The 20,262-nt window shown below is 51.1% G+C and overlaps 3 protein-coding genes across 4 annotated transcripts; all 3 read right to left on the reverse strand.

Moving 5' to 3' along the window:
- Window positions 1–403: 403 nt before the first annotated feature.
- Window positions 404–1,612, reverse strand: LOC111072757 (farnesol dehydrogenase). Of its 2 annotated transcripts, XM_041592685.1 has the most exons (3): window positions 1,016–1,612; window positions 758–938; window positions 404–572 (listed from the first exon to the last, which is right to left on the reverse strand). In XM_041592685.1, the coding sequence occupies exons 1-2, from the start codon at window positions 1,607–1,609 to the stop codon at window positions 771–773; spliced, it is 762 nt and encodes a 253-aa protein (XP_041448619.1). In that variant the 5' UTR covers window positions 1,610–1,612; the 3' UTR covers window positions 404–572; window positions 758–770. The 2 variants fall into 2 exon arrangements, with proteins under 2 accessions (XP_041448619.1, XP_022220504.2); XM_022364812.2 differs by lacking the exon at window positions 404–572 and having other exon boundaries at window positions 737–938.
- Window positions 1,613–9,257: 7,645 nt separating this feature from the next.
- On the reverse strand, window positions 9,258–13,839 carry LOC111072754 (protein stoned-B). Its single transcript, XM_041592743.1, has 7 exons — window positions 13,206–13,839; window positions 11,846–13,114; window positions 10,472–11,783; window positions 10,152–10,403; window positions 9,890–10,071; window positions 9,615–9,825; window positions 9,258–9,526 (listed from the first exon to the last, which is right to left on the reverse strand). The coding sequence occupies exons 1-7, from the start codon at window positions 13,804–13,806 to the stop codon at window positions 9,379–9,381; spliced, it is 3,975 nt and encodes a 1,324-aa protein (XP_041448677.1). The 5' UTR covers window positions 13,807–13,839; the 3' UTR covers window positions 9,258–9,378.
- Window positions 13,840–13,864: 25 nt separating this feature from the next.
- LOC111072755 (protein stoned-A) lies at window positions 13,865–19,551 on the reverse strand. Its single transcript, XM_041592689.1, has 6 exons — window positions 19,212–19,551; window positions 17,958–18,131; window positions 17,275–17,483; window positions 16,121–17,228; window positions 14,800–15,292; window positions 13,865–14,740 (listed from the first exon to the last, which is right to left on the reverse strand). The coding sequence occupies exons 3-6, from the start codon at window positions 17,452–17,454 to the stop codon at window positions 13,906–13,908; spliced, it is 2,616 nt and encodes an 871-aa protein (XP_041448623.1). The 5' UTR covers window positions 17,455–17,483; window positions 17,958–18,131; window positions 19,212–19,551; the 3' UTR covers window positions 13,865–13,905.
- Between the last annotated feature and the right edge of the window lie 711 nt (window positions 19,552–20,262).

The following is a 20,262-nucleotide window of genomic DNA, read 5'->3' on the forward strand; positions in this document are numbered from 1 at the left end:
TAATAATAACTATGTTTATGTATGTAGATTCTGAGTAACATTTCATAGATTGCGTAAAGTCGCCATTACGCGGTTTTTAATTTAAAAAAAAGAATTTATGGTATAAAATCGAAAATCCAAATAAAAGGAATTATCTACTCATCCAGGCCTATAGCCGAATCTTTGTTTCGTTCAAGGTAAATACAAAAGTTTCCATTTTTTTCGCACTGTGTTATTCATGGTAATTATTTTTTTTGGTCGAAAATATAACTCAAAATTTAATAATTCGTTCTAATAATAATTATAATTACTAAAAACGATTAATACAAATAGTTATTGTCACCGAAGAATGGATATGCATAAAATATCTTTAGAGTAGTGTATTAGTTTATTTAATTCTGCAGTGCAGCTTTTCTAAGTGGATGATACAAATAATTAAAATAAAATAAAAATTATTTATTCGATAATTTATATTGATCTTCAGAGGGCGATAGACGATACTTATTCCGATTATTGCCTGCCATAAGTGTTTCAGGATTCTTGGGGTATTTCCATACCTTATTCTCGTCCGATTAGGCCCCCTGTTGGCCAGCCTTTGAATTATGCAAAAAGACGGTGAGTGGTGCGGTGGGGTGGGGTGGGATGGGGTTTGCCATGGATATGTGTACTCATAACTATAGATACTGTGGTTGTAGTAGTAGGTACTCATGCGAGTATGTGTGTAGATATGCATGGGCTAATGTATGCAAAGTGCAAGGTGCAAAGTTCAACGATATACGTTCGGATGTCACTCAAAATGGCTCGCCCAGGGGCTTGATGGTCAGCTCGTGCACCTGCACATGGGCTGGGGTCGCCAGGGCGTACATGATGGCATTGGCCACATCCTCGGCCTGCAGCATGGGCAGGCACTTGTAGGCCTCTGGCACCATCTCCGTGTCCACCAGGCCCGGACTGATGCTCTACAAAAAGGTAGCAAAGAGTATACAGAATGTACATCTATTTTTTATACTTTATCCTTTCCTTTCAGATTACATACCGTAACCTTCACTTGGGTCTTGAACTCGCGCATCTCCTGGCGAAAAAGCTCTGTGAGGGCTGTCACCGCGTGCTTGGTGGCAGGATACACATTGAGCTCCTGCTGGCTGCCCGGCAGCGAATTGAACAGATAGTGGCCCACGATGCTGTTCAGCAGCACCACATGGCCGGTCGCCGAGCGCTGGCGCATCGACTGGAAGCCGCGCTGCGTGCAGTAGATCACGCCCATGATGTTCGTCTGCAGCACCTGCTGGACCGTGTCCAGGGCCATGGTCAGCAGTTGGCCGCCCGAGAGCATGCCGGCATTATTGATCAGTATGTCAGCGCCGCCCAGCCGCTCCTCGATCCAGTCGAAGGCGGCATTCACCGAGTCCACGTCCGTGACATCGCACTGGCGGATGTGCAGCTGCGGGCCCAGCTCTTGGGACAGCTGCACCAGCCGATCGAGGCGTCGGGCCAGGGCCACCACCACCACGCCAGCGGCGATCAGTTTCCTGGCCAACTCCGCCCCAATACCCGAGCTGGCTCCGGTCACCACGGCCACCCGATTATGCCAACGTTCCATGTCGAGGCTGGCAAACAGACTGAAGCCCATGCCAGTCTCCAATCACTGGGTAAGCTTCCAGCCTCCATGGGCATCCCCTGCGATGCGCCACTGCCCGGGCATTGATTGCCATTTGCGCTTCGGGTTACGTGCACGGTGATGGTGATGGTGATGCAACCCGCAACAGCAAACCGCAGACAGTCACGATCCGCTCGTATATCACTTTGGAGCGTAGTTAAACTTTCGCCTCAGGAGAGTCAGAAGGGCTTGAGAGGTGTGTGTGTGTGGTTTGTGTGGTTTGTGGCAGTGATCGCTGATCTCTAAATATTTTAGATTTATGTACAGCAAAGCTGCCTGCGCTGCCTGCGCTGCCTGGACAGCTTCAGATGCTCAAAGTGTACAAATTTAAAGAGTATTACACAGGGGGGGGGGAACCACCGGCGAACGACTCGAACCCATCCCTTTGCTGCTGCTCAACATTGTATGTGCGAGTAATGCCCACTCTAAAAGAGCGATGACTGTGTCAAGGCTTAAAGGCATGCCACGCGAGGGTTTGAGCACCTTTTGCCGGCGTTATTTGCGCCCTTCGATTCCCCCCGAGTGGCCAAATCGAAGTTGTATGAAGTGAAGCAGTAATGAAATATTGACGGGGGCCGTGGATTCGCCAGTTTGTCGCAGCTGCAAGCCGGCAAGGAACAACGGCAACAAAAATATAAAACAAGAAGAAAAACAAACTCGACAGCTGCACAAAAGTTTTTCCTTTGAAATATAAACAAAAATCAATTTGAGGCGCATTTTCCAGCGCCAAAACTCAAACAGACGACGACTGCTGGAAGATTGGCGGTGGCGATGGCAGTGCCGCTACCAGTGTGGGGTGGCAAGAACTCTGGAGGGGGGCTGGGTGGCTGGGGGGGGCACTTACGCAGGCAAATGCTCGATTCTGGGCGCACCCACGGAACGCGTAGAGAACAAGGCTAGAGATCATTCTATTCTAATTTTATTATCTAAATAATTTATCATCTAAGAGATCGGATGGACAAGTATTTCCCATAATACAAACCACTTCTGTGCTTCATTTTAAGAGGCTTCTTTAGCAGGTATCCTCTCGTCGGGAAAGGCTTTCGATGTCTCCACGATGGTCTTGATTCTGTTGGGGTGTGGTTCGTTCTGGTTCCTCTGATTCCAGAAGGAAGTCCCAGCCCTGGGCACACGTGTTATTTGCTCACGTGTTTATGGAAATTGAGCAACGTATTTCAAGCTCAAAGCGCCGTTTGTTTGCCGAGCAGACGACGACTGAAGAAAAATGTGCATGAAAATTTCACTGATTACGTATTTGCAAAGGGCAAAGACCCATGGAACGGGATGGTGTGGAGTGGAGTGGAGTGGGATGGGATGGGATGGGGGGATGCTTCACAGAAGGAGCCAGAGCCGGAGACAGAGCCACCAAGGAGCTATCAAGCAGTGTAGCAGTAAGTGGAGTGGTAAGAGTGCCGCAAACTTTTCGGCAAACAAGTATCTATTAGTCGCATTACACTCGGCAGGATGCTCTCCCACCTCATACGCCCCGTTCCGCCCGCTCTCCCCACCTAACCAAATACACACTTATGTACGAGTATTCGTAGTCGTATTCGCATTCGTTTGTTGGTATAACAGTTTAGTCTGGCACTCGCACACATCCTCCAGTCGCCCATCTCCAGTTCCAGTGGTCAGGGTTCAATGCCGAGCACTCGGCAACTCCATATGCACATGCAAATTGGTAAAGGGCTTCGCTTAGCCTTCTCTCATTTATAGAGCTGGGTACATTGACTGCCAGAGGGAGGATGCCTAATTCATCTCGAAATAATAAGATTCAGCCGTTGGGTATGTTAGGAACATCTTTCTTAACAGAGGAACGGCGCTGTTAGTACCAGCCACGTTAACAGTCTGGAAACCGCTCTCCGTTTACAGGCTGTTACCGATCGGTGTAACTGCTCGCTGTTATGGCTAGTTACAGCCGCTCGCTGTTACGACTCTCTGGTTTGAAATGTTAGCTAAAATGATGTACGTAGTTTCTTATATAGTGAAAATATAACTAAATATACATACATATATGTAGGTTTATATTGCACCCCGAATTTTCAATTTTCGTTTTGGATTACTTCTAATTAAACCAATTCCATCCACTCTGCTACACAGTAACAGGATAAAGAAGATGTTCTTCCATACGTTATGCTCTGCCTGATCGAATCTACATACATATGTACGCAAACATATAACAAGTTTTACCACCATACTTACCATATCCTTAGTAGATATAGATCTAACCAAAATCTAATTTTGTATATGAATTTCCAGTGCTGAATAGTTAGAGAATCCTTGAATTCGTATTAACGAACATTGAATGACCTGCTTTCTTGGGATCCCCCTCTCAATGCCACCCGATTGTGTTCACTTTTTTGCTCCTTTGATTACCCATCGCATACATTTTGCCGCTTCAACAGAGGCAAGCGGAACAGCTGCTGCTCTCCAGCTTCAGCTCCAACTCCTGTTCCAGTTTCTCCTGCTACTGCTACTGCTCCGGCTTCTGCTCTGTTGTATCTTTGCCCGCCGCTGGCTATAATTCAAATTTGCAGTTTTCTATGCTAATTCGTTTGATATCGCCGGGAAGATGGCGCGCATACAGCCACGACTACAACTACAACTACAACTACGACTACGACCCTTGCTCTGGACTGGTGGCTCCTCTGGCCGCAAAAGTGTGATAGAAATTTATGCAGCCCTGGCATATGTGGCCGGGGACATGTGTTACGGACAGAAGGGCCAGGGCAGCATGCAAAATACAATACAAATTCGAAATGCGAAAAGGCGAAATATTTTACAAAATACAAACGGCAGGCAGGCAGGAGGCAGGCAGGCGGCAGGCAGGCGACAAGTGAAGGAACACGTGACATTTGCAATTTGCATTCGCCATGACCCTCGAAGGCGTTTTGCCAGCAGTTTTCATTATGCCAATTTGTCTTGGCTTCTCCGTCTTGCATAATTATGTACACAGCTGTGGCATACACACACACACACTTGCCCCTCCCAGAGGGCATCCTTAAACCCATGCTCGGAAGCATCTTTAGACCCAGAAGCATCCCCTCCCTCCTGTCATCCTGGGGGTGCCATTCGGATGGTTTATGTGCTAAACCCGGTCTGGTTTTATGGCCCACCAGCCGTACAGCCCAGCCCAGGTGTACGTGCACCGTACACACCCCTCGCCCACCATGGCGGTGCGGAGTGGTGTGGAGTGGAACGGATCCTGCACGGAACTGTTTGGAATTTTTCCGTGTGTTATGCTCGCCTATAAACTGAGCTAAATAACCGCCCCACAAATCGCTTCCTGAGTGGCTCCACATTGTTGCCGCAGTTGCTAGAGGGAGCAACAGCACAAAAAAAAAATAGAAGGCTGTAATGCCATCACCGGTTCGAGGATGTACCGTGATTGATTCGATTTTAATGTGAAATTTTGCGAAATTTACTTGGCTGCGAATTTGGAATTTGGAATTTGGCTGGCAGTAATTAGTGCTAGACGTTTGCCAACTGGGGAACAGGATATCCTTGCTGTTTGCAGTTTCAGTTTCAGTTTATGATAGCTGCTTCCGCTACACCGAATCTGGCAAGGATCCAGAGCCCAGTCCCAGTCCCCGTCTACCAATGCGGTAAATGAAAGTAGATTGGGATTTCTCTCGGAGCAGAATGACTCACAGCCACGGGATACATTCGTATGGAATGAAAGAAACTAAAAATCAAAGTTGAAAGATTTTCTCTTCCATAACTCTACACAATACTCGTAGCGCAGCCCCCAACTTGTATCAGTAAAACAATCGAAAGAGTCTTGGCGTGGCATCTGGAAAGAAAGAACTGCCGAGGGCCCAGAGTTTCCCCGGGGGCTTTCCCCACCCAGTGCCCAATCGCAGAACGAATATTTGGACAAGGGAATCTCATTTGGCGCTTCAAATGGCAGCTGCCAGTCAAGCTTTTCCATATTATTCAATAACAGGCCGCAGGGTGTTGTCTCCTCGTGGCCAGATGTTGGAATCTCATATTCGTAAACAAGCTCAAGCCAACAGAGCAGAAGGAGCAGCAGGAGCAGCAGGACGGCAGCTTGTGTCATTCGTTCGACTGACTCATTTATTGATTCATACGAGTATGTGGGCCAGTAGACACGTGTTCGCCGACAGATTGATAGAATAGAGTCCGCTGGGGTACGTGGAACAATGCGGCTAAGGACGTGCAGGACAAGTGTGCCTGGAGCCCTCAGGCCAGGGGCGGGCACTATGCCTGAGTTATGCCTGAAGCGCGGGGGTAGGGGTGGTTCCAGCTAACAATTCGCTGACAGCGCATTGCCATCACGTCCAGCGTCCAGCGTCCAGCGATGAAATGTAAGCTCGGCTCCGGACTAAAAACTCATTAGGCGCGGGACAGGTGCAGGAAAGCGAGGCCCAGCAGCACTCCGTACGTCCTTTTGGATTTGAATTCCCTGAGAATCGCACATTTATTTGGCAGCCAAAGCCAAAGCCAAAGCCACTCAAAAAACAGTCACGTCAGCTGCTCCAGCGAGAGACCACGACTGGAAGCCATAGACACAAGCATAGAGCCATCTCGGAGCCGGAGCGGGAGCCGGAGCGCAAAAGTTGAGCATAATATTTTATGAGCATACTTCATGGCCAAATCTCCGCTGCACATGTGTGCACTGATTGCAGCAGTCCTCCGGATGCTATGCTAACCCATGATAAATGGCCCCAACTGCAGTCAGTCCGCTCTGGGGTTAGTTGGTGGGATTTGTGGGCAGCAAAGTCTGGGATTTGGTATATCAAATTATGAAGAAATAATAATAAAATCCTCGCAAAAAGACATCCAGCAACTGTTGATGATAAATGAAGCCAAGGGCAAGCACCGCATTGGGTCACAAACTGAGCAAAAACAAAACGAAACAATAAATGATTTGATGGCAGAGAGCGAGGGGATGCACAGTTCCTTAAATTTGGCAAACAAAATCTAAGAGATACGGCTACAAATTAAACAAAGAAACTTTGCTTCTACGTAAAAGGAATGAGATGTGAGAGATATACAGGAGAGTCCATCAAAGAGAAGGGAAATCATTCAACGAAGGCTACGTAATCGAATAGGGCCAGAATAATGGAGAGAATCTCCCATACATCACTGAAGTTCGAAAACTCGAATATTTATTCCAATAAGTAGAAGTAGAGCAGACTTCACAAAAGTAACCAGAAGAATTTCGATACATCAATGAGGCTCTCAGATGCCCACTTCTCTAGTCCCATCATTCCTCCCATGCCAATCAATAAATAGACTTCAAATTGCATTGCTTAATATTTGTTGATTTTATATTTATTTTCTCATTTGACTAGGTAAAGGTTCCACCATAATGCGTTTGCTGTTCGGTTCGTAATAATTCATTATATTGTATTTAGTTGATCGGTTAATACCTTTAGCGATCGCCGCCGCATATTTGTTGTATAATAGGGACAGACCCCGACCCCGTTCCTGGGCAGGTCACAGCAGCATATGCCCCAGCGCCTCGTGGCTCATCGCCGGAGTGGGACATATGCCAGTGTGGCATGGCTCATGGCAGGGTGTGGGGTGCTGCCAATTTATGTATGTATATTTAATATATATAACATGTGAGAGTGTTTATCGGCAACTTATCGGCATTATCCGATCCGATTTTTGGTTGTTTTCATTGTACATACAATACATATGCATATATGTATACGATACACGATATACGGTATAGTATATGCAGAATTAAACGTATTTAAATAATTTAACATACAATAAATGAATGAAGTGGGAGGGATTCTTGGGGAGCTTCTTAGGGATACAATATACATACATAGTTCTCTATGACTGCTCCATTGAGAGACTCTCGAAGTGTGTGTGGTACGAAATATATAGTACTATAAATGGAATGCCTTCGTATGGATGGGTTGGGTAAGGTAAGGTAAGGTAAGGTAAGGTAAGGGGTGCAGCAGGATTCTCTGTGTGTATAGGAAAGGAAGAGGGTTAAGGGATAGTTGGACAAAAGCTGAGAGGGTAGGATGGGAATGGGCAGGTATATATTCATTTAACACTCAATTAACAAATCTACTTTATGCAATATTGCTAGTAAACTCAATATATACCAATCGATCGGTCTCCTGTGTGTGGCATACTGATTACGTATGTACTTTTAATTTCTCCCACACATACATATTTTTTGTTCTTCTCGGCTTCTATCCGTACTATATTTAATTTATGTAGTGTTTTATGTGTGTTTTCTTTTTTTTTTGTAGACCAACAAAGATGTTTTTTCCTATATCCGTTTGTTAGGTTTTCGTTTTAGTTTTAGTTTTAGTTTTTGTGTGTGTTTTAGTTTACTTTTTACTTTTTGAATATAATTAAATTTGATTCACAACAATAACATTTTTTTCTTGAATATGCATTGAATCCATTTCTTTCCCATCTCTAAATCTGTATCCATTAAATCAATATGGTAAAGCTTAGTATATTTTTCCATTTTGTTTATATAATAAGTGAATAACTAGGGGGCTATGGGCTATGGGGGCTATGGGGGCTATGTATCGTGTCCAGATATCAGAAGTTATCAGAAGGAGGGGTTTTTGGTTATCTATCAGCTGCTACTCTTCTCTACTGCCTTCGGTCTTCGGTCTCCAGTGTCCAGTGCTGGTAAATGAACTGATTGATGGATGATCTATCTGATGATATGCGCTGGCAGCATGGGGTAGGTTATCCATATCCACATCCATAGTTTGCATTTCCATTGTATCTACGAGTAGTACTTATGTAGGGAGAATGTGTGCGTGTTGCCTTCTTCCAATTCCATATCCAATTCCAATTCCACTTCCACTTCCGATCGATTGAACTCCGATTGCTTCGATGAATTATGTTAGGCAGAATTGCTTTTCATTTTCATATTACTTGTCGCTTAATGCTTCGATTCGATCAGTTATATAACTAAGAAGGTCCATCGATTATATATGTATGTACTCGTATATAGTAGGTAGTATGTATGTATGTATGTATGCCTGTGTGTACTGGTTCGATTATAAACATTAACTCTATGCATATGTATGGGGTTGACTTTACGTACGCCTCCACAATGGATTGATATTACCAATGGTTAAACATTAACGTGATCTCTCTCGTCGTAGGGCTATAAGTAACGCGGTTAAGGCTAGATTTAGGTATGGATTAGAGTTTGGGGTATGTGGGGGCGTGCCCCTGTGGGACAGGGGATGTGTAGCGGAGCTCTCCTTTCCTCCTCCTTCGTTGACACATTCCACATCCTTCACGCAGCTTTAGCGTAGCCTTCATCATCTGGTTGTCCGTTACTTTTGGCTTTTTACACTCATGTTCATCTTCATCTTCTTCACAAATAACTTCACATCATCAGTTTCAGTTTCAGTTTTCTGCTTCAGTTTTCTGCTTCTGCTTCACATCATCATCAATTCTCTCAATGCACCTCGGCTGCTGTACTCTTAACATTATTGTCAACTAATCCTTTACCTAATACTCTGAAGCGGGACGATGAACACGCTGCACAAGCTGCACACGACGTGGTGGGGGCGGGGCGTGATTATATGGCGGGGCAAACAGACGCACATGAAATTACACATATCAGTATATATATATATATATATATAGTATATGGTATATGGTATATTATATAGGGGCAGATATATCTATGTGGTGTATATATATATGTATATAACAAGAACGATTTGGGGGGTTAACCATGCACACGAGGAATATCTACAGAAAGCCGATGTCTCCGCTTAGTTGGAGTCCGTGTCCGAGTCGCTGGGAGGGACCGGAGAGGCGACCGGCTTGGCGGCCACCTCCTTGGCGGTCTCCTCCTTAATGGGACGCGTTGCCGCCAAATACGCGTTCGTGGACTCGCCGTGCGTGGTCTCGATGCCAACCCTGGAAATCAATCGAAAAATAAGGATGGCTATAAAAGGTGCTGTTCCACCAATATGGGGAGGGTTCCTCGTCTGCATGCGGTACTCACTTGTACTCGTGTCGTGCCAAGTAGCGGACATACTTCTCGGGTGGCTCGTCGGCGTCCGAGTCCTGGACACTCACGGAGCGCACGGTGGTATGCGAGACCTGCGTGGCGGGCATAGTGAACTCCACGAATGCGTATGGCGCCAGTTCACTGGGTATCTGGTCGTACGATGTCAGTGCCATGCGGCACACCAGCTGATGTGTGGTATATGCCCCTAAGAACAGACCATTGATCGTTATGGGTTATGGGATATAGGAAATGGATGATTTGTGGCTTACCCTGACCCTCCTTGGGCAGGCGTGGACACCGCCAGACAATCGCCCGATGGTGATGCTCGTACTTGGCCTGGCCCGAGGTGACCTCAATTAGCGACTCCTGCAGCGTATCGACGGCGCCGAGGATCCGTTCAATTCCCTTGATCTTGCCCGTCCGTCGATGGGCCGACTTCACCGACCCATACCTGTTCCACCCACCCCAGTAAGATTTTCGAGTTATTCACCGAATTAGTTGCAAAAGAGGGGGGGGGGACCAGAAACGCACCTGAAATGCTTCTCCACGCGAAACAGATAGATCCAGCACTCGGGTATGGGGAAGCGCACCGAGACATCCTCGCAGGGTATCTGGCCCAGCTTGCGGGAGGTGAAACCGGGCACCAGAATGTCGGCGCGCAGCTCCACCTTGTTGCCGGTGACGCACCAGGTGGCCTTCAGCTGGAGCGGAAGTTCGCGATTCTTTGGCGGACGCACCCGGAAGCGCAGCAGCTCAATGTAGTTGGCATCGGGTGGCTGGAATCTGATGGCGAAACGAAACGAAACCCAAAATCAAAGTCGTCTCTCCCCTCTCCCATTGGGATTACTCACTTGATGGTGCGCGTTCGCTCGTACTCCTGCTGATTGACAACGCTGTGGAACTCGACCGCCTCGAGGCGAATCCACTCCTCGGTGGCCACGGGTATGATGTCGTGGCGGCCGACCACCTCCTTGCCCTGCCGCCACATATCGTTGACGCCCAGCTCGATGGTGGGCATGCCGGTGAGGAAGGCCAGGAAGAAGAGCCGGACACGGGCGATCTGCTTGAGGATCTTGCCCTCGCTGTCCTGCTCGACGGTGATCTCGTCGACGGCCGTCACCTGCACCTCCTCCATCTTGTAGGTGAGGGCCCGTTCGCGCAGTGCCGGCAGCTTGAAGAGGGCCTCCTCAATGCAGACGGAGAACTGCTTCATGTCCTCGTAGGTCATCGAGCCGATCTTGAAGAGCTGCGACGACTGCGGCGCATGCTCGACCGGCAGCCCGAGCTTCTTCAGGTCGCTGCCGAACTCCTTCACGCCCTCGTAGTCGCCGGCGATGGCGTACTGGGCGAATTTGGTCAGCTTGTTGGTGATGCGCTCCGCCTTGGTCACCTGGCCGGGCCGGACGCCGGGCCGCTCCTTGTAGAAGATGTACTGCAGCTTCATGGTGAAGATCTTGCCGAACTGATCGTACTGCTGGGCCCCGATCTCCGACACCGAGTAGGAGGGCTGCAGCGGCAGCTCCTGGAACGGCTGCTTGTCCCCCGGCTGGTTCAGCAGCTGCACCACCGGCACATCGTTCTGCACCACCAGGCGCACAAAGATCTTCTTCCAGAAGCGCTGGCCGGTGATCTTCTTCTTGTTTGGCTGCCGCAGCTGCATCTCCCAGCCGGGACCCACGTAGTTGAGGCGCGGGAACTCCTCCAGCGGCTGTGACACATCCTCGTCGTACAGCGGCGTCTGTGGCGTGTCCTGCGAGTCTGTGCGCTTGATGCCCCCCGCCTCGCCCCCATCTGTGGCAGCTGCTTCTGCCGCTGCTGCTGCTGCTGCTGCTGCTGCTGGTGGAGCTGGAAATCCGGTCACATCCTCAAAGGGATTGACTGTCGCCGGCGGCGAGGAGGATTGACTGGCCGCCTGCACGGCCGACCTGGCTGGCGGCGGGGGTGGCGCCAGCTGCGGTGCCACTCCGCCAGTGCCCTCCGCCTTGGGGCGGATCACCACGCTGAATTCCTTGTCCACCGACTCCACGGACTCGGCCCGCACGGGCGCCCGCATCGCATAGAAGTCATCGTCCTCGTTCCCGAAGCCATCGTCCGCCGACGGGGCGTCGCCGAAGGCATTGCCCGCCGAAATGGTGGCCGATCCAAAGGCGCTGTCGCCCCAAGCTGAAAAAGTGGTCAGGCAATCTGAAGTTAGGTCTGGGACGGATCCTCCTTCGTGCACTTACCGTCTCCTCCGCCCGTGGGCGTGATGGCCCCAGAGCCCCCGAAGCCGTCCAGGATGCTGATGTTGTCCTTCTTCACGGAATCAAACTTGGCCGAGAAGGCGTCAAACTCGTCCGGCTCGACGGCAAAGATGTTGGCCCCATATCTGGGCGCCTGCTGCACGGCCTCCGCCTCCGCCTCCGCCTCCGCCACCGCCTCCGGCTCTGCATCGTCCACGGAGAATATGTTGCCCACCACTGCAGCGGGCACGAAGCCCGGCTCGTCCTCCTCCTCGGGACTGGCGAAGGGATTGGCCGAGAGCTGGCCGCTGGCCAGGCCACCGCTACCCAATGGAAAGTCCAGGCCCGTGTCCATCTGCTCGGGCTCGTCGCCGGCCAGCTCCATGGTGGTGTCGAACGCTGGCTGTGACTCAGTGGGCGGGGATCCAGTGTGATCCGACTCCACAGCCGCAGCTGGCGCCGCCTCTGCCACTGCCACTGCCTCTGCCTCCGGTTGGGGCACGGCCTCGGCCTCAGCTTCTTCGTCTTCGTTTGCCGGCTGATCGGGAGCTGCTGCTGCTGGTTTCGGCTCTGGCTCTGGCTGTGGTTCCGGTTCTGGCTCATCCTCGTCATCGGAGCGGGGCAGATCCTCCACCGTGGTGATCTCAATGTCCGGCGTGGGCGCCCTCTGTCGGCCTGTCGTGTCCTGGGGCGCTGCCATGAGGGCCAGGGCCAGGGTCGCCGCCTGCGGCTGGCAGGTGATGTCATGGGTGCTCTCGTCCGGCCGCGTCAGCACAGACGTGAAGATGGGCTCATCCTTGTCCTCCCCATCGTCATCTTCGTCGCCATCGCCGCCATTGTTCTCCGTATCGCGCTCGCGGTCGCGCTCCTCGTCGGAGCTGGCCACCGCCTGGGGAAGATCATCCTGCAGGAGATCGGGCTTGGCCACGGGCTGTGGCTGCGCCTCGAAAAGGCTGAGGATGTCCTCCTTGCTCTTGGGCGGCGGTGGCTTGGCCGGCTTGCCGCTGGTCGTGCCGAACATGTCCAGCAGATCCTCCGAGTCCGGCGCTGGCACTGGCGCTGGCGCGGTCGCTGACGGCGGCGGGGGACGCTGCGGCGGTGGTGCCGGCTGCTGCTGGCCATGCTGCACCATGTGGGCGGGTGGCGTTGGCCTTGGCGGCACTGGGCGTGGCGGCGGGGGACGCGGCGGCTGGTGTTTGGCCGGCGAGGGCATGGGCGTGGCCCCCTGCAGGCTGGGCACAGCCGTGGGCACCGCAAAAGGGATTGTCGTGCTGGCTGGCGGGGGGAGCAGGAATGGGTGGAGCCGCAACTGGTGCCGGATCAGGAGCTGGAGCAGGAGCAGGAGCTGGAGCAGCATCTGTGGCCGCAGTGACTCCCCCAATGAGATCCAGATCCATTATCTGGTTATTGGAGCCGCTGTCGGAGACATCCAGCAGATCGGCCAGGCCCGAGTCCGGAGTGGGGCTGGGCGAGTGGAGGTCGCGCATGGAGACGGGGCTGGGCGATCGGGTGGCGGGTATGCGGCCCAGCAGCTCCGCGGAGGTGTCGTCCAGCTGGCTGGACACCGTGCTGATCAGATCCTGTGTGCTCTGCGGCGGCTGTGGTCGTGGCGGAGGCGGTGGCTGTTTCTTGCCGCCGCCGCCGGTGGCATCGTCCTCCTCCTCACCGACGACAGACTTGAGGCTGAGGGCATCGTCCTCCGCCTCTATGGTGGTGCCAAAGAAGCTCATGGCCGGATCAATGTCATTGATCGGTGGCTCTGGCTCCGGCTCGAGATCGTCGCCGCCAAAGGCAAACGGATTGGAGCCGGCACTGGCACTGGCGCTGACGCTGGCACTGCTGGCTGCCTCACCGAACGGATTCGACTCGGAGTCGCCCGCCTCCGGCTCTGACTGCATTAGGAAGGGATTGGCGGCCATATCGCCGCCATCCAGATCGTCGTCCATCAGGAACGGATTGGCCATTTTCGGTTCGGTTTGAGTTCGGGTTCTGGTTTTGGTTTTGGTTTTGCTTTTCCTTTTTGTGGTTTCTGCTTTGTGGTTTTGTTTGCGGTTTGTGGCTGCTTAGCGCTCGATCAGCTCGCTCTCGAGCAGCTTGATCTCCGTCTCGCCGGGCGCTAGATTCTCCGCTATGGAGGTGTCAAACGGATCTATGTCCTGCGGCCGCACTGGCGGCGGGGGGCGAGAGGGCAGCGAGGGCGTCAGCACCTTGTCGCCGAGTCCCAGATCCTGGGCGTCGCTCTGCGCGTCAATGGCCAGCTCCTGGGCGCTCCGCTGTGGCAGCAGCTCGTTCTCGAGCAGCTTCAGCTCCGTCTGGCCGGGCTGGAGATTGGCGGCAATCGACGTGTCAAATGGATCGACGTCGTCCTCGTCGGACGTCCCTCCGTGGGCGTTGCGGGCGCCTCCCTGGGCGTTGGGCAGCTGTCTGCGCTCCTGCGCGGGTGTCAGCACCTTAATGTCGATGTTCTCCTCGACGGCGAGCAGCACCTCGGCGGGTACGGGCGTGGGCGGGGCGCGCGGATCAAAGTCCGGATCGGAGAGGCTGTGGCGCAGCGTGGCCGTGGGCTTGGCGATCAGATCGGCCTCGATGTGCTTCAGCTCGATGTCGCTGAGCTTGGCCTCCGGCACATAGGAGGTGTCGAAGGGATCCTCCGACTCTGGTATGCCCTCGGCAATCGACTGGTTGGCGTTGGCGGAGCCAGCGGCGGCGGAGGGGGCGTAGTACGGCGTCAGTGGCTTCTTGTTGGCCCCGACCTCATTACCGGCACCGAGCAGGTCCGGTCCTGGCACCAGGAAGCCCACACTCTTCGCCTGGATGTTCAGGCTCAGCGAGGACTTGCGTCGGGCGGCGTCAAACTCCGGAGCGATGTGACTGGCCACTGGCGACGGCGGCACCGGCACTGGAGGCTTCGGTCGTTGCGGTGGCTTCTGCTTCTGCGTTCGTGCGTCTGCTTCTCCTCTTCCTGTCCTGCCCGCGGATCAAAGTCCGGATCGCTCAGCGAGTGCTTGAGTCCGGCGCTCGTCTCGTTGGTGAGCAGCTCCCGCTCCAGAAAGCGCAGCTCGGTGGCCTTTGGCTGCACAATGGCACTGACCGCCGAGGTGTCGAAAGGATCAAAGTCCTCCGGCTCCTGGTCGATGCTTAGGGTGGGCGCCAATGGCGCTGGCACCACCTTGCTTAGATCGGTGGCACTGCCGGCCAAAAGATCGCGTCCCGGCGCCGCTAGCAATGAGGATCCTGCTCCTCCAGTGGTCTCCTCCTCGGCGCGCGGATCAAAGTCGTCGTCCTCCTCGAGTACGGTGGTCTTCTTGATCACCTGCTCGGCGTAGTTGGTGTTGAACGGATCGTCGTCAAGGTTCTGCTCGTCCTCGTCGTCACTGACGTAGATGGCACCAGGTACAATGTGTGGTCCAGTGGCAGGCCTGGCCGGTGGCGGCGGGCGCTTCGGTTTTCCTGTGAATGACAGAAAAATAAATACGGAATTTGTAATTAGTAAAATTTGGCAGCAGAAAGCGGACAGGAAGAGGGTTGGGAAGGGGCAAAGTCACTGAAGAGTGAGACGTGGGATAATTATATCGTCCCCAGAGTGCCCCTGGGTGATCCGTTTGAAGGTGTGGAGTATTATCTATCCCCAAACATAATAAATACTGCCCAATACTTTGTCTGTTCTTTGTCTGATTTCCCTGTTGCGCTCAAAGATAGAATTATTATAACGATGAATAGCAAGACACTAAACAGCAAAATAAGGGTTAAACAAAGAACAACTAAAAAAATTAAATTAATTAATTACTAATTAAAGGAATTTTCTTTAGTGCAGAAATCGAAAAGAAACCAAAAAGACATGCCCATAATTTCAGTCTAAGTGTCTAAGTGGAAATATATATATTTTGTTGCATGCTAACAAATTTCGACTGGAATGTAAATAGTAAATGTAATATAGGGGTATTATTTAATTCGCGTAGCAACCAGAGCAGCCAGAGGAAAGCCTTTCCAAGCCCACAAAATTATATAGATTATATAGATCCATGCATGCAGTGACAAAAAAATGTATTGTAGCTTGCAATTGAATTATTACAGCCAGAATGAAAAGCAAACAAGTTGAAGCGCTTGGCTCTTTGAACACCTGGCATTCGAATACTATTTAATATTATTAATGCTAGAGCAGACGCAGATCCTGTTTCGATTTAGTTTGTTTTTATGTGTTTGATTGAGTGTGAGACAAGTGTGCTGAGACATGCGTTCAAGGTTCAGGGGATGTCTCCGCCATGGATGATCGCTCACCTGATAGTGGCTCCTCGGACTCTGGCTCCGGCTCGAACTCGGCCCAGCTGGCCTCGGCAACGGCTTCGGCGAGTAGGGTGGCTGGCGGCAGGACCACCTGACTGACGATGGTGATGTCCTCCTTTTTGGTGAGCGACTCGGCAGCTAGTTCGGCAAACTCGTCGTCCTCCTCGTCCTTGAGGGCGTCGAACTCGGCTAGATCCGGATTGAGGAAGCTCCCCTGAAGCTCGGCTAGCTCTGCGTCCTCGTCCTCCTCGTCAACTCTTTGCGGCTTGATCAGATGCAGGTGGAGCGAGACACTCAAGTCGATGGGACCGGCCGATTCGGTGAGGTCGTCGTCAACGAGATCGTCGAAAAGATTGTGCTGCGGCTCGGCGTTGGCGGCTGCGGCTAGAAGATCCGACTCGGGATCGGCTAGCTCAACGCTCTCGCTGAGCAAAAGGTTCTGGATGCCCTTGCGTAGCTTGCGCTTGGGATTGGCTAGGGCTAGGGCGTGATCGCGGTCCACGCGGCCGGAGAGTACCTCGACGGCGGCGCCGAGACTGACGAGCTTCTTGTTGCCCTTGGCCTTGTCGGCGCCAACAATCACCTTCTCCGCGTAGGCGGTGTCGAACGGATCGGGCCCGTCGTCCGCCTCGAACACGGGCGAATCGGGTACAACGGCTAGCTGGAGCTCGCCGCTGGTGATGGCCTCGATATAGTCGGTGGCAAAGATATCACCGACCTCGTCCTGCTGATCGTCCTCCGAGTCTGAGAGCTCGACAACGGCCTCTGCTAGCTTGTCGCGCTGTGACTCGATTAGCGCGAGACGTTGGCGTTCCCGTTCCTGGCGCTCCGCCTCGAGACGGGCTGCCTCCTCCTCCTCCTGTTTCTTTTTTTCGGCCGCCGAGGGCAGGCGCTGGTAGAAGGACTCCTTCTTGATGCGATCGAGCTCGTCCTGGGTCTTGTGTAGGATGGTATCGACGCCCGATGTAAGCGCCTTAAACTTGGCCCATTCCTCGTCGCCTCCGCCGCCGCTGGAACTCTGATGCTGATGCTGCTGCTGATGCTGAGTGGTGGTGGTGGTGATGGTGGTCGTCAGTGGATGTGGTTGCAGCACCGGATTCGGCTAGATGATCGTCTCCGATAGAGGATCTGTGGTATGTGGCGCCTGCGGCACCCTCGACGTCCGATGCGCCACCGTCCGATTCGCCAGCGTCCGATTTGTTGGCCGCCGCCTCCTGCTTGGCCTTGAGCTCGCGCTTGTACTGCTCGAGCTCCTCTTCGGTGAAGAGTTCTTGGTCCTTTTTCGACTTCTTCTTTTTCTTTTTTAGGCCCTTTGGTAGCTTAAGCATTATCTAATTGCGGAGACATCGAGATCGGTCTGCAAATATGTTTCGAGAACTCTTACTCTCCCGCAAACTGCTTCAGAAGCTGGGATTACTGGCTATGCTGGATGCTTGATACTGGATGCTGGACAGAGCTAGGAGGTTTTGCTTCTACGTAGGACGTGGATGGTGGACTGACTGGGTAGGTGGTAGTGGCGGGTTGGACACTGCTGCGGGAGAGGGGGGGATACTTATTATGTAAGCTACTCATCGACAAAAGGATGAAGATGGATGTAGGATGCATCTGTATCTGCATATACATCTACATCCCGTAAACGTATCGAACTAAGCACTAAGACAGTCGACTGATTGATGGATGATTGATGGATGGATTGATTGATGGATTGATTGATGGATTGATGGATGATTCAGTTACGGATACACATTACATTTAGTTACAATGTATATGAAGTGGCAACTTTTCTACTGGAGTCACTATTTAATCCCACAAGCCCATCTCCCGCACTCACCGCCGCCGCACCAATGTCCACGGGACGAGGCTATACGGAGATTGGGGCCACGCGAAAAAAACCTACACTCGATTTTGGGGTATTACTTCTTTTGGGGAAAATCCATACGAAAATTTCCTATGCCATGAAATCTGTGTAGCCCCACGCTAAAGGGATATTGATGTTGCCTGTTTCCTGTACGTGCGTGGGTTCCGTCGTGTACGTACCCGTGTAAAAAATGTACACGGTCTCTCTCTCTCTCTCTGCTCTGCTCTCCGCGAACGAGCTTCCTGGCGCGGCTCTGTGTCTCTGAATGTGGTGTGTACCTACCACACGAGCTTCGGCCCGAACCGGGAGAGCTTTTCCACCACAGAGCCACAGAACCGCAGAGCCAACCGAGAAAACCGTAAAAACCGAAAAGAGAACTCAACTCAACACAAAAGTCAAAGCTCATCATCCATCCACACACTGGCAGGCAATAGATTCCGCCCACACTGGCACTTACTGTTGAGTGACTTTTGACGGGCACTTTGCCAGCACCAGAACAATTATCTATTATTATTTGCGAATGAATGCCACAATCATTTGGGGGTCATCGATAATTGCCTTGCAATTGCAGTTGAATATTTCAAGATCAAAAAGAGACAGAGACCGAAACCGAGACCGAGACTGAGTCAGAGAGAGGGGCATGGTATGGCATCCTCTTTCAAGGATTCTCTGTATGTGGCCCACAGAGAGAAGCAGGACAGAGCGCTGCTCTGCGAATGGGGGGCAGTAGTGTCTCTTACATCTGGGATGTTATTGTTGTTGCTTTTGCTGTTGCCTATGGCTTTTTGTGTGTTGGAAAAATCGATGATATAGAGACGCACTTTAGGGCATAGAGAAAAAGAGACAGACAGACAGAGAAAGAGAGAGCGAGCGAGCGAGAGAGAGAGAGGGTACGACCCCACGCACAACCATCCATCATAATGTATGATATATGGCATATATATATATTATATATCTATTATATATGTACATACGAGTTTTCCTACTCAACTTTTCTTCACACTTTTCCCCGACACACTTTTCTCACAGTCAAAATCAACATTAAAAAAAAATTTGTCACACACCTCATTGTTGGAATATTTAATAGGTTTTTTTTTTTTTGTTTTTGTGTTGATTTGTTGGTTGGTAGAAATATTCAAAACTTTCGGTTGGATTGTTGGTTGGATTTTTGTTTGATTTTCGGTTGGATTTTTCGGTTCGATTTTCTGTGAAAATTATGCAACTTACGTCTCACTCTTGCGCACTTTATTGGGTGGGTGAAGGGGGGAAAATTCAGGAAAAACAATTTCGTTCGTACGTTCTGTGTTCTTTTTTTTCCCCTAGTGGCACACCACACCATACACACTTTTCTTGTGCCAAAATCAATGAAATTTCTTGAATTTACTTTAGTTCTGGCCTAACGTTGAGCGTTGAGCGTGGGTTTTAGTTTTGGAAGTCCGCTGGCTGGCTGGTGGCTGGCTCTTATTTACTTGGGGGGGTTTTTACTGCCGTAATCTCTTCGATTTGTGTTACCTCTGATTTGAACTATCGGGAAATCTAGCACAGAATGAGTGTAATGTCACGAAATGCCATAGGAAGTGCTTTCGGAGCAGCACTACCGTACCACAGCACAGTATCCTTCAAAAAGCTGCTGCCGAAAAAAGCTTCTACGCAAAAGCACGCACACACACACACACGTGGCCACAGCTGATGTGGGGGGGTGATGTCTCTCCTGCGGGAACAAACTCTGTTGCTCTCCAGCAGAGCTCCAGAAGCTTCGAAAAAGCTTCGCCGAAGATGCTCGAAAAAATAGCTGCTTCCGTCCGTCAGGCAACGTCACACCGTTTGACACTTGACATTTGGTGGGTGCACGACGCACCCACGCACGACGCACGAATATCGCAACGCATGCGCCCGCCGAGGTGGCCAGCCCTGGAGAAGCTCCTCCATAGTTGCCGTTAAATGCGGCAGGGCACTCGAAACGGTGACCCTGATTCTGGGAAAATCCCTTGAAAAGCATCTTAATTTTCTGATTACAGCTAAGTGAATCAAAACATCCAATTACGATGCTAAATATAAATTTAATTGGAAAGCTTTAACCATTCAGAAGGGTCTCTGGAGCTCTTTCGGAGCTCTAAAAATAAAAGTATAATGGTAGAATAGGTTATGCATCAAATTCAAACTTAACTAAGAAAATGTTTCACATACTCGTAGTACATAGATTTATTTTATGAATATCTAAATTATTGGTCAGAATCTGGCGGATGGAAACACTAGCAGCCACATGGAAGATAGTTTC

This window comes from Drosophila obscura, unplaced genomic scaffold (genome assembly GCF_018151105.1).
Source record: "Drosophila obscura isolate BZ-5 IFL unplaced genomic scaffold, ASM1815110v1 contig_185, whole genome shotgun sequence".
Classification (NCBI taxonomy): Eukaryota; Metazoa; Arthropoda; class Insecta; order Diptera; family Drosophilidae; genus Drosophila; species Drosophila obscura.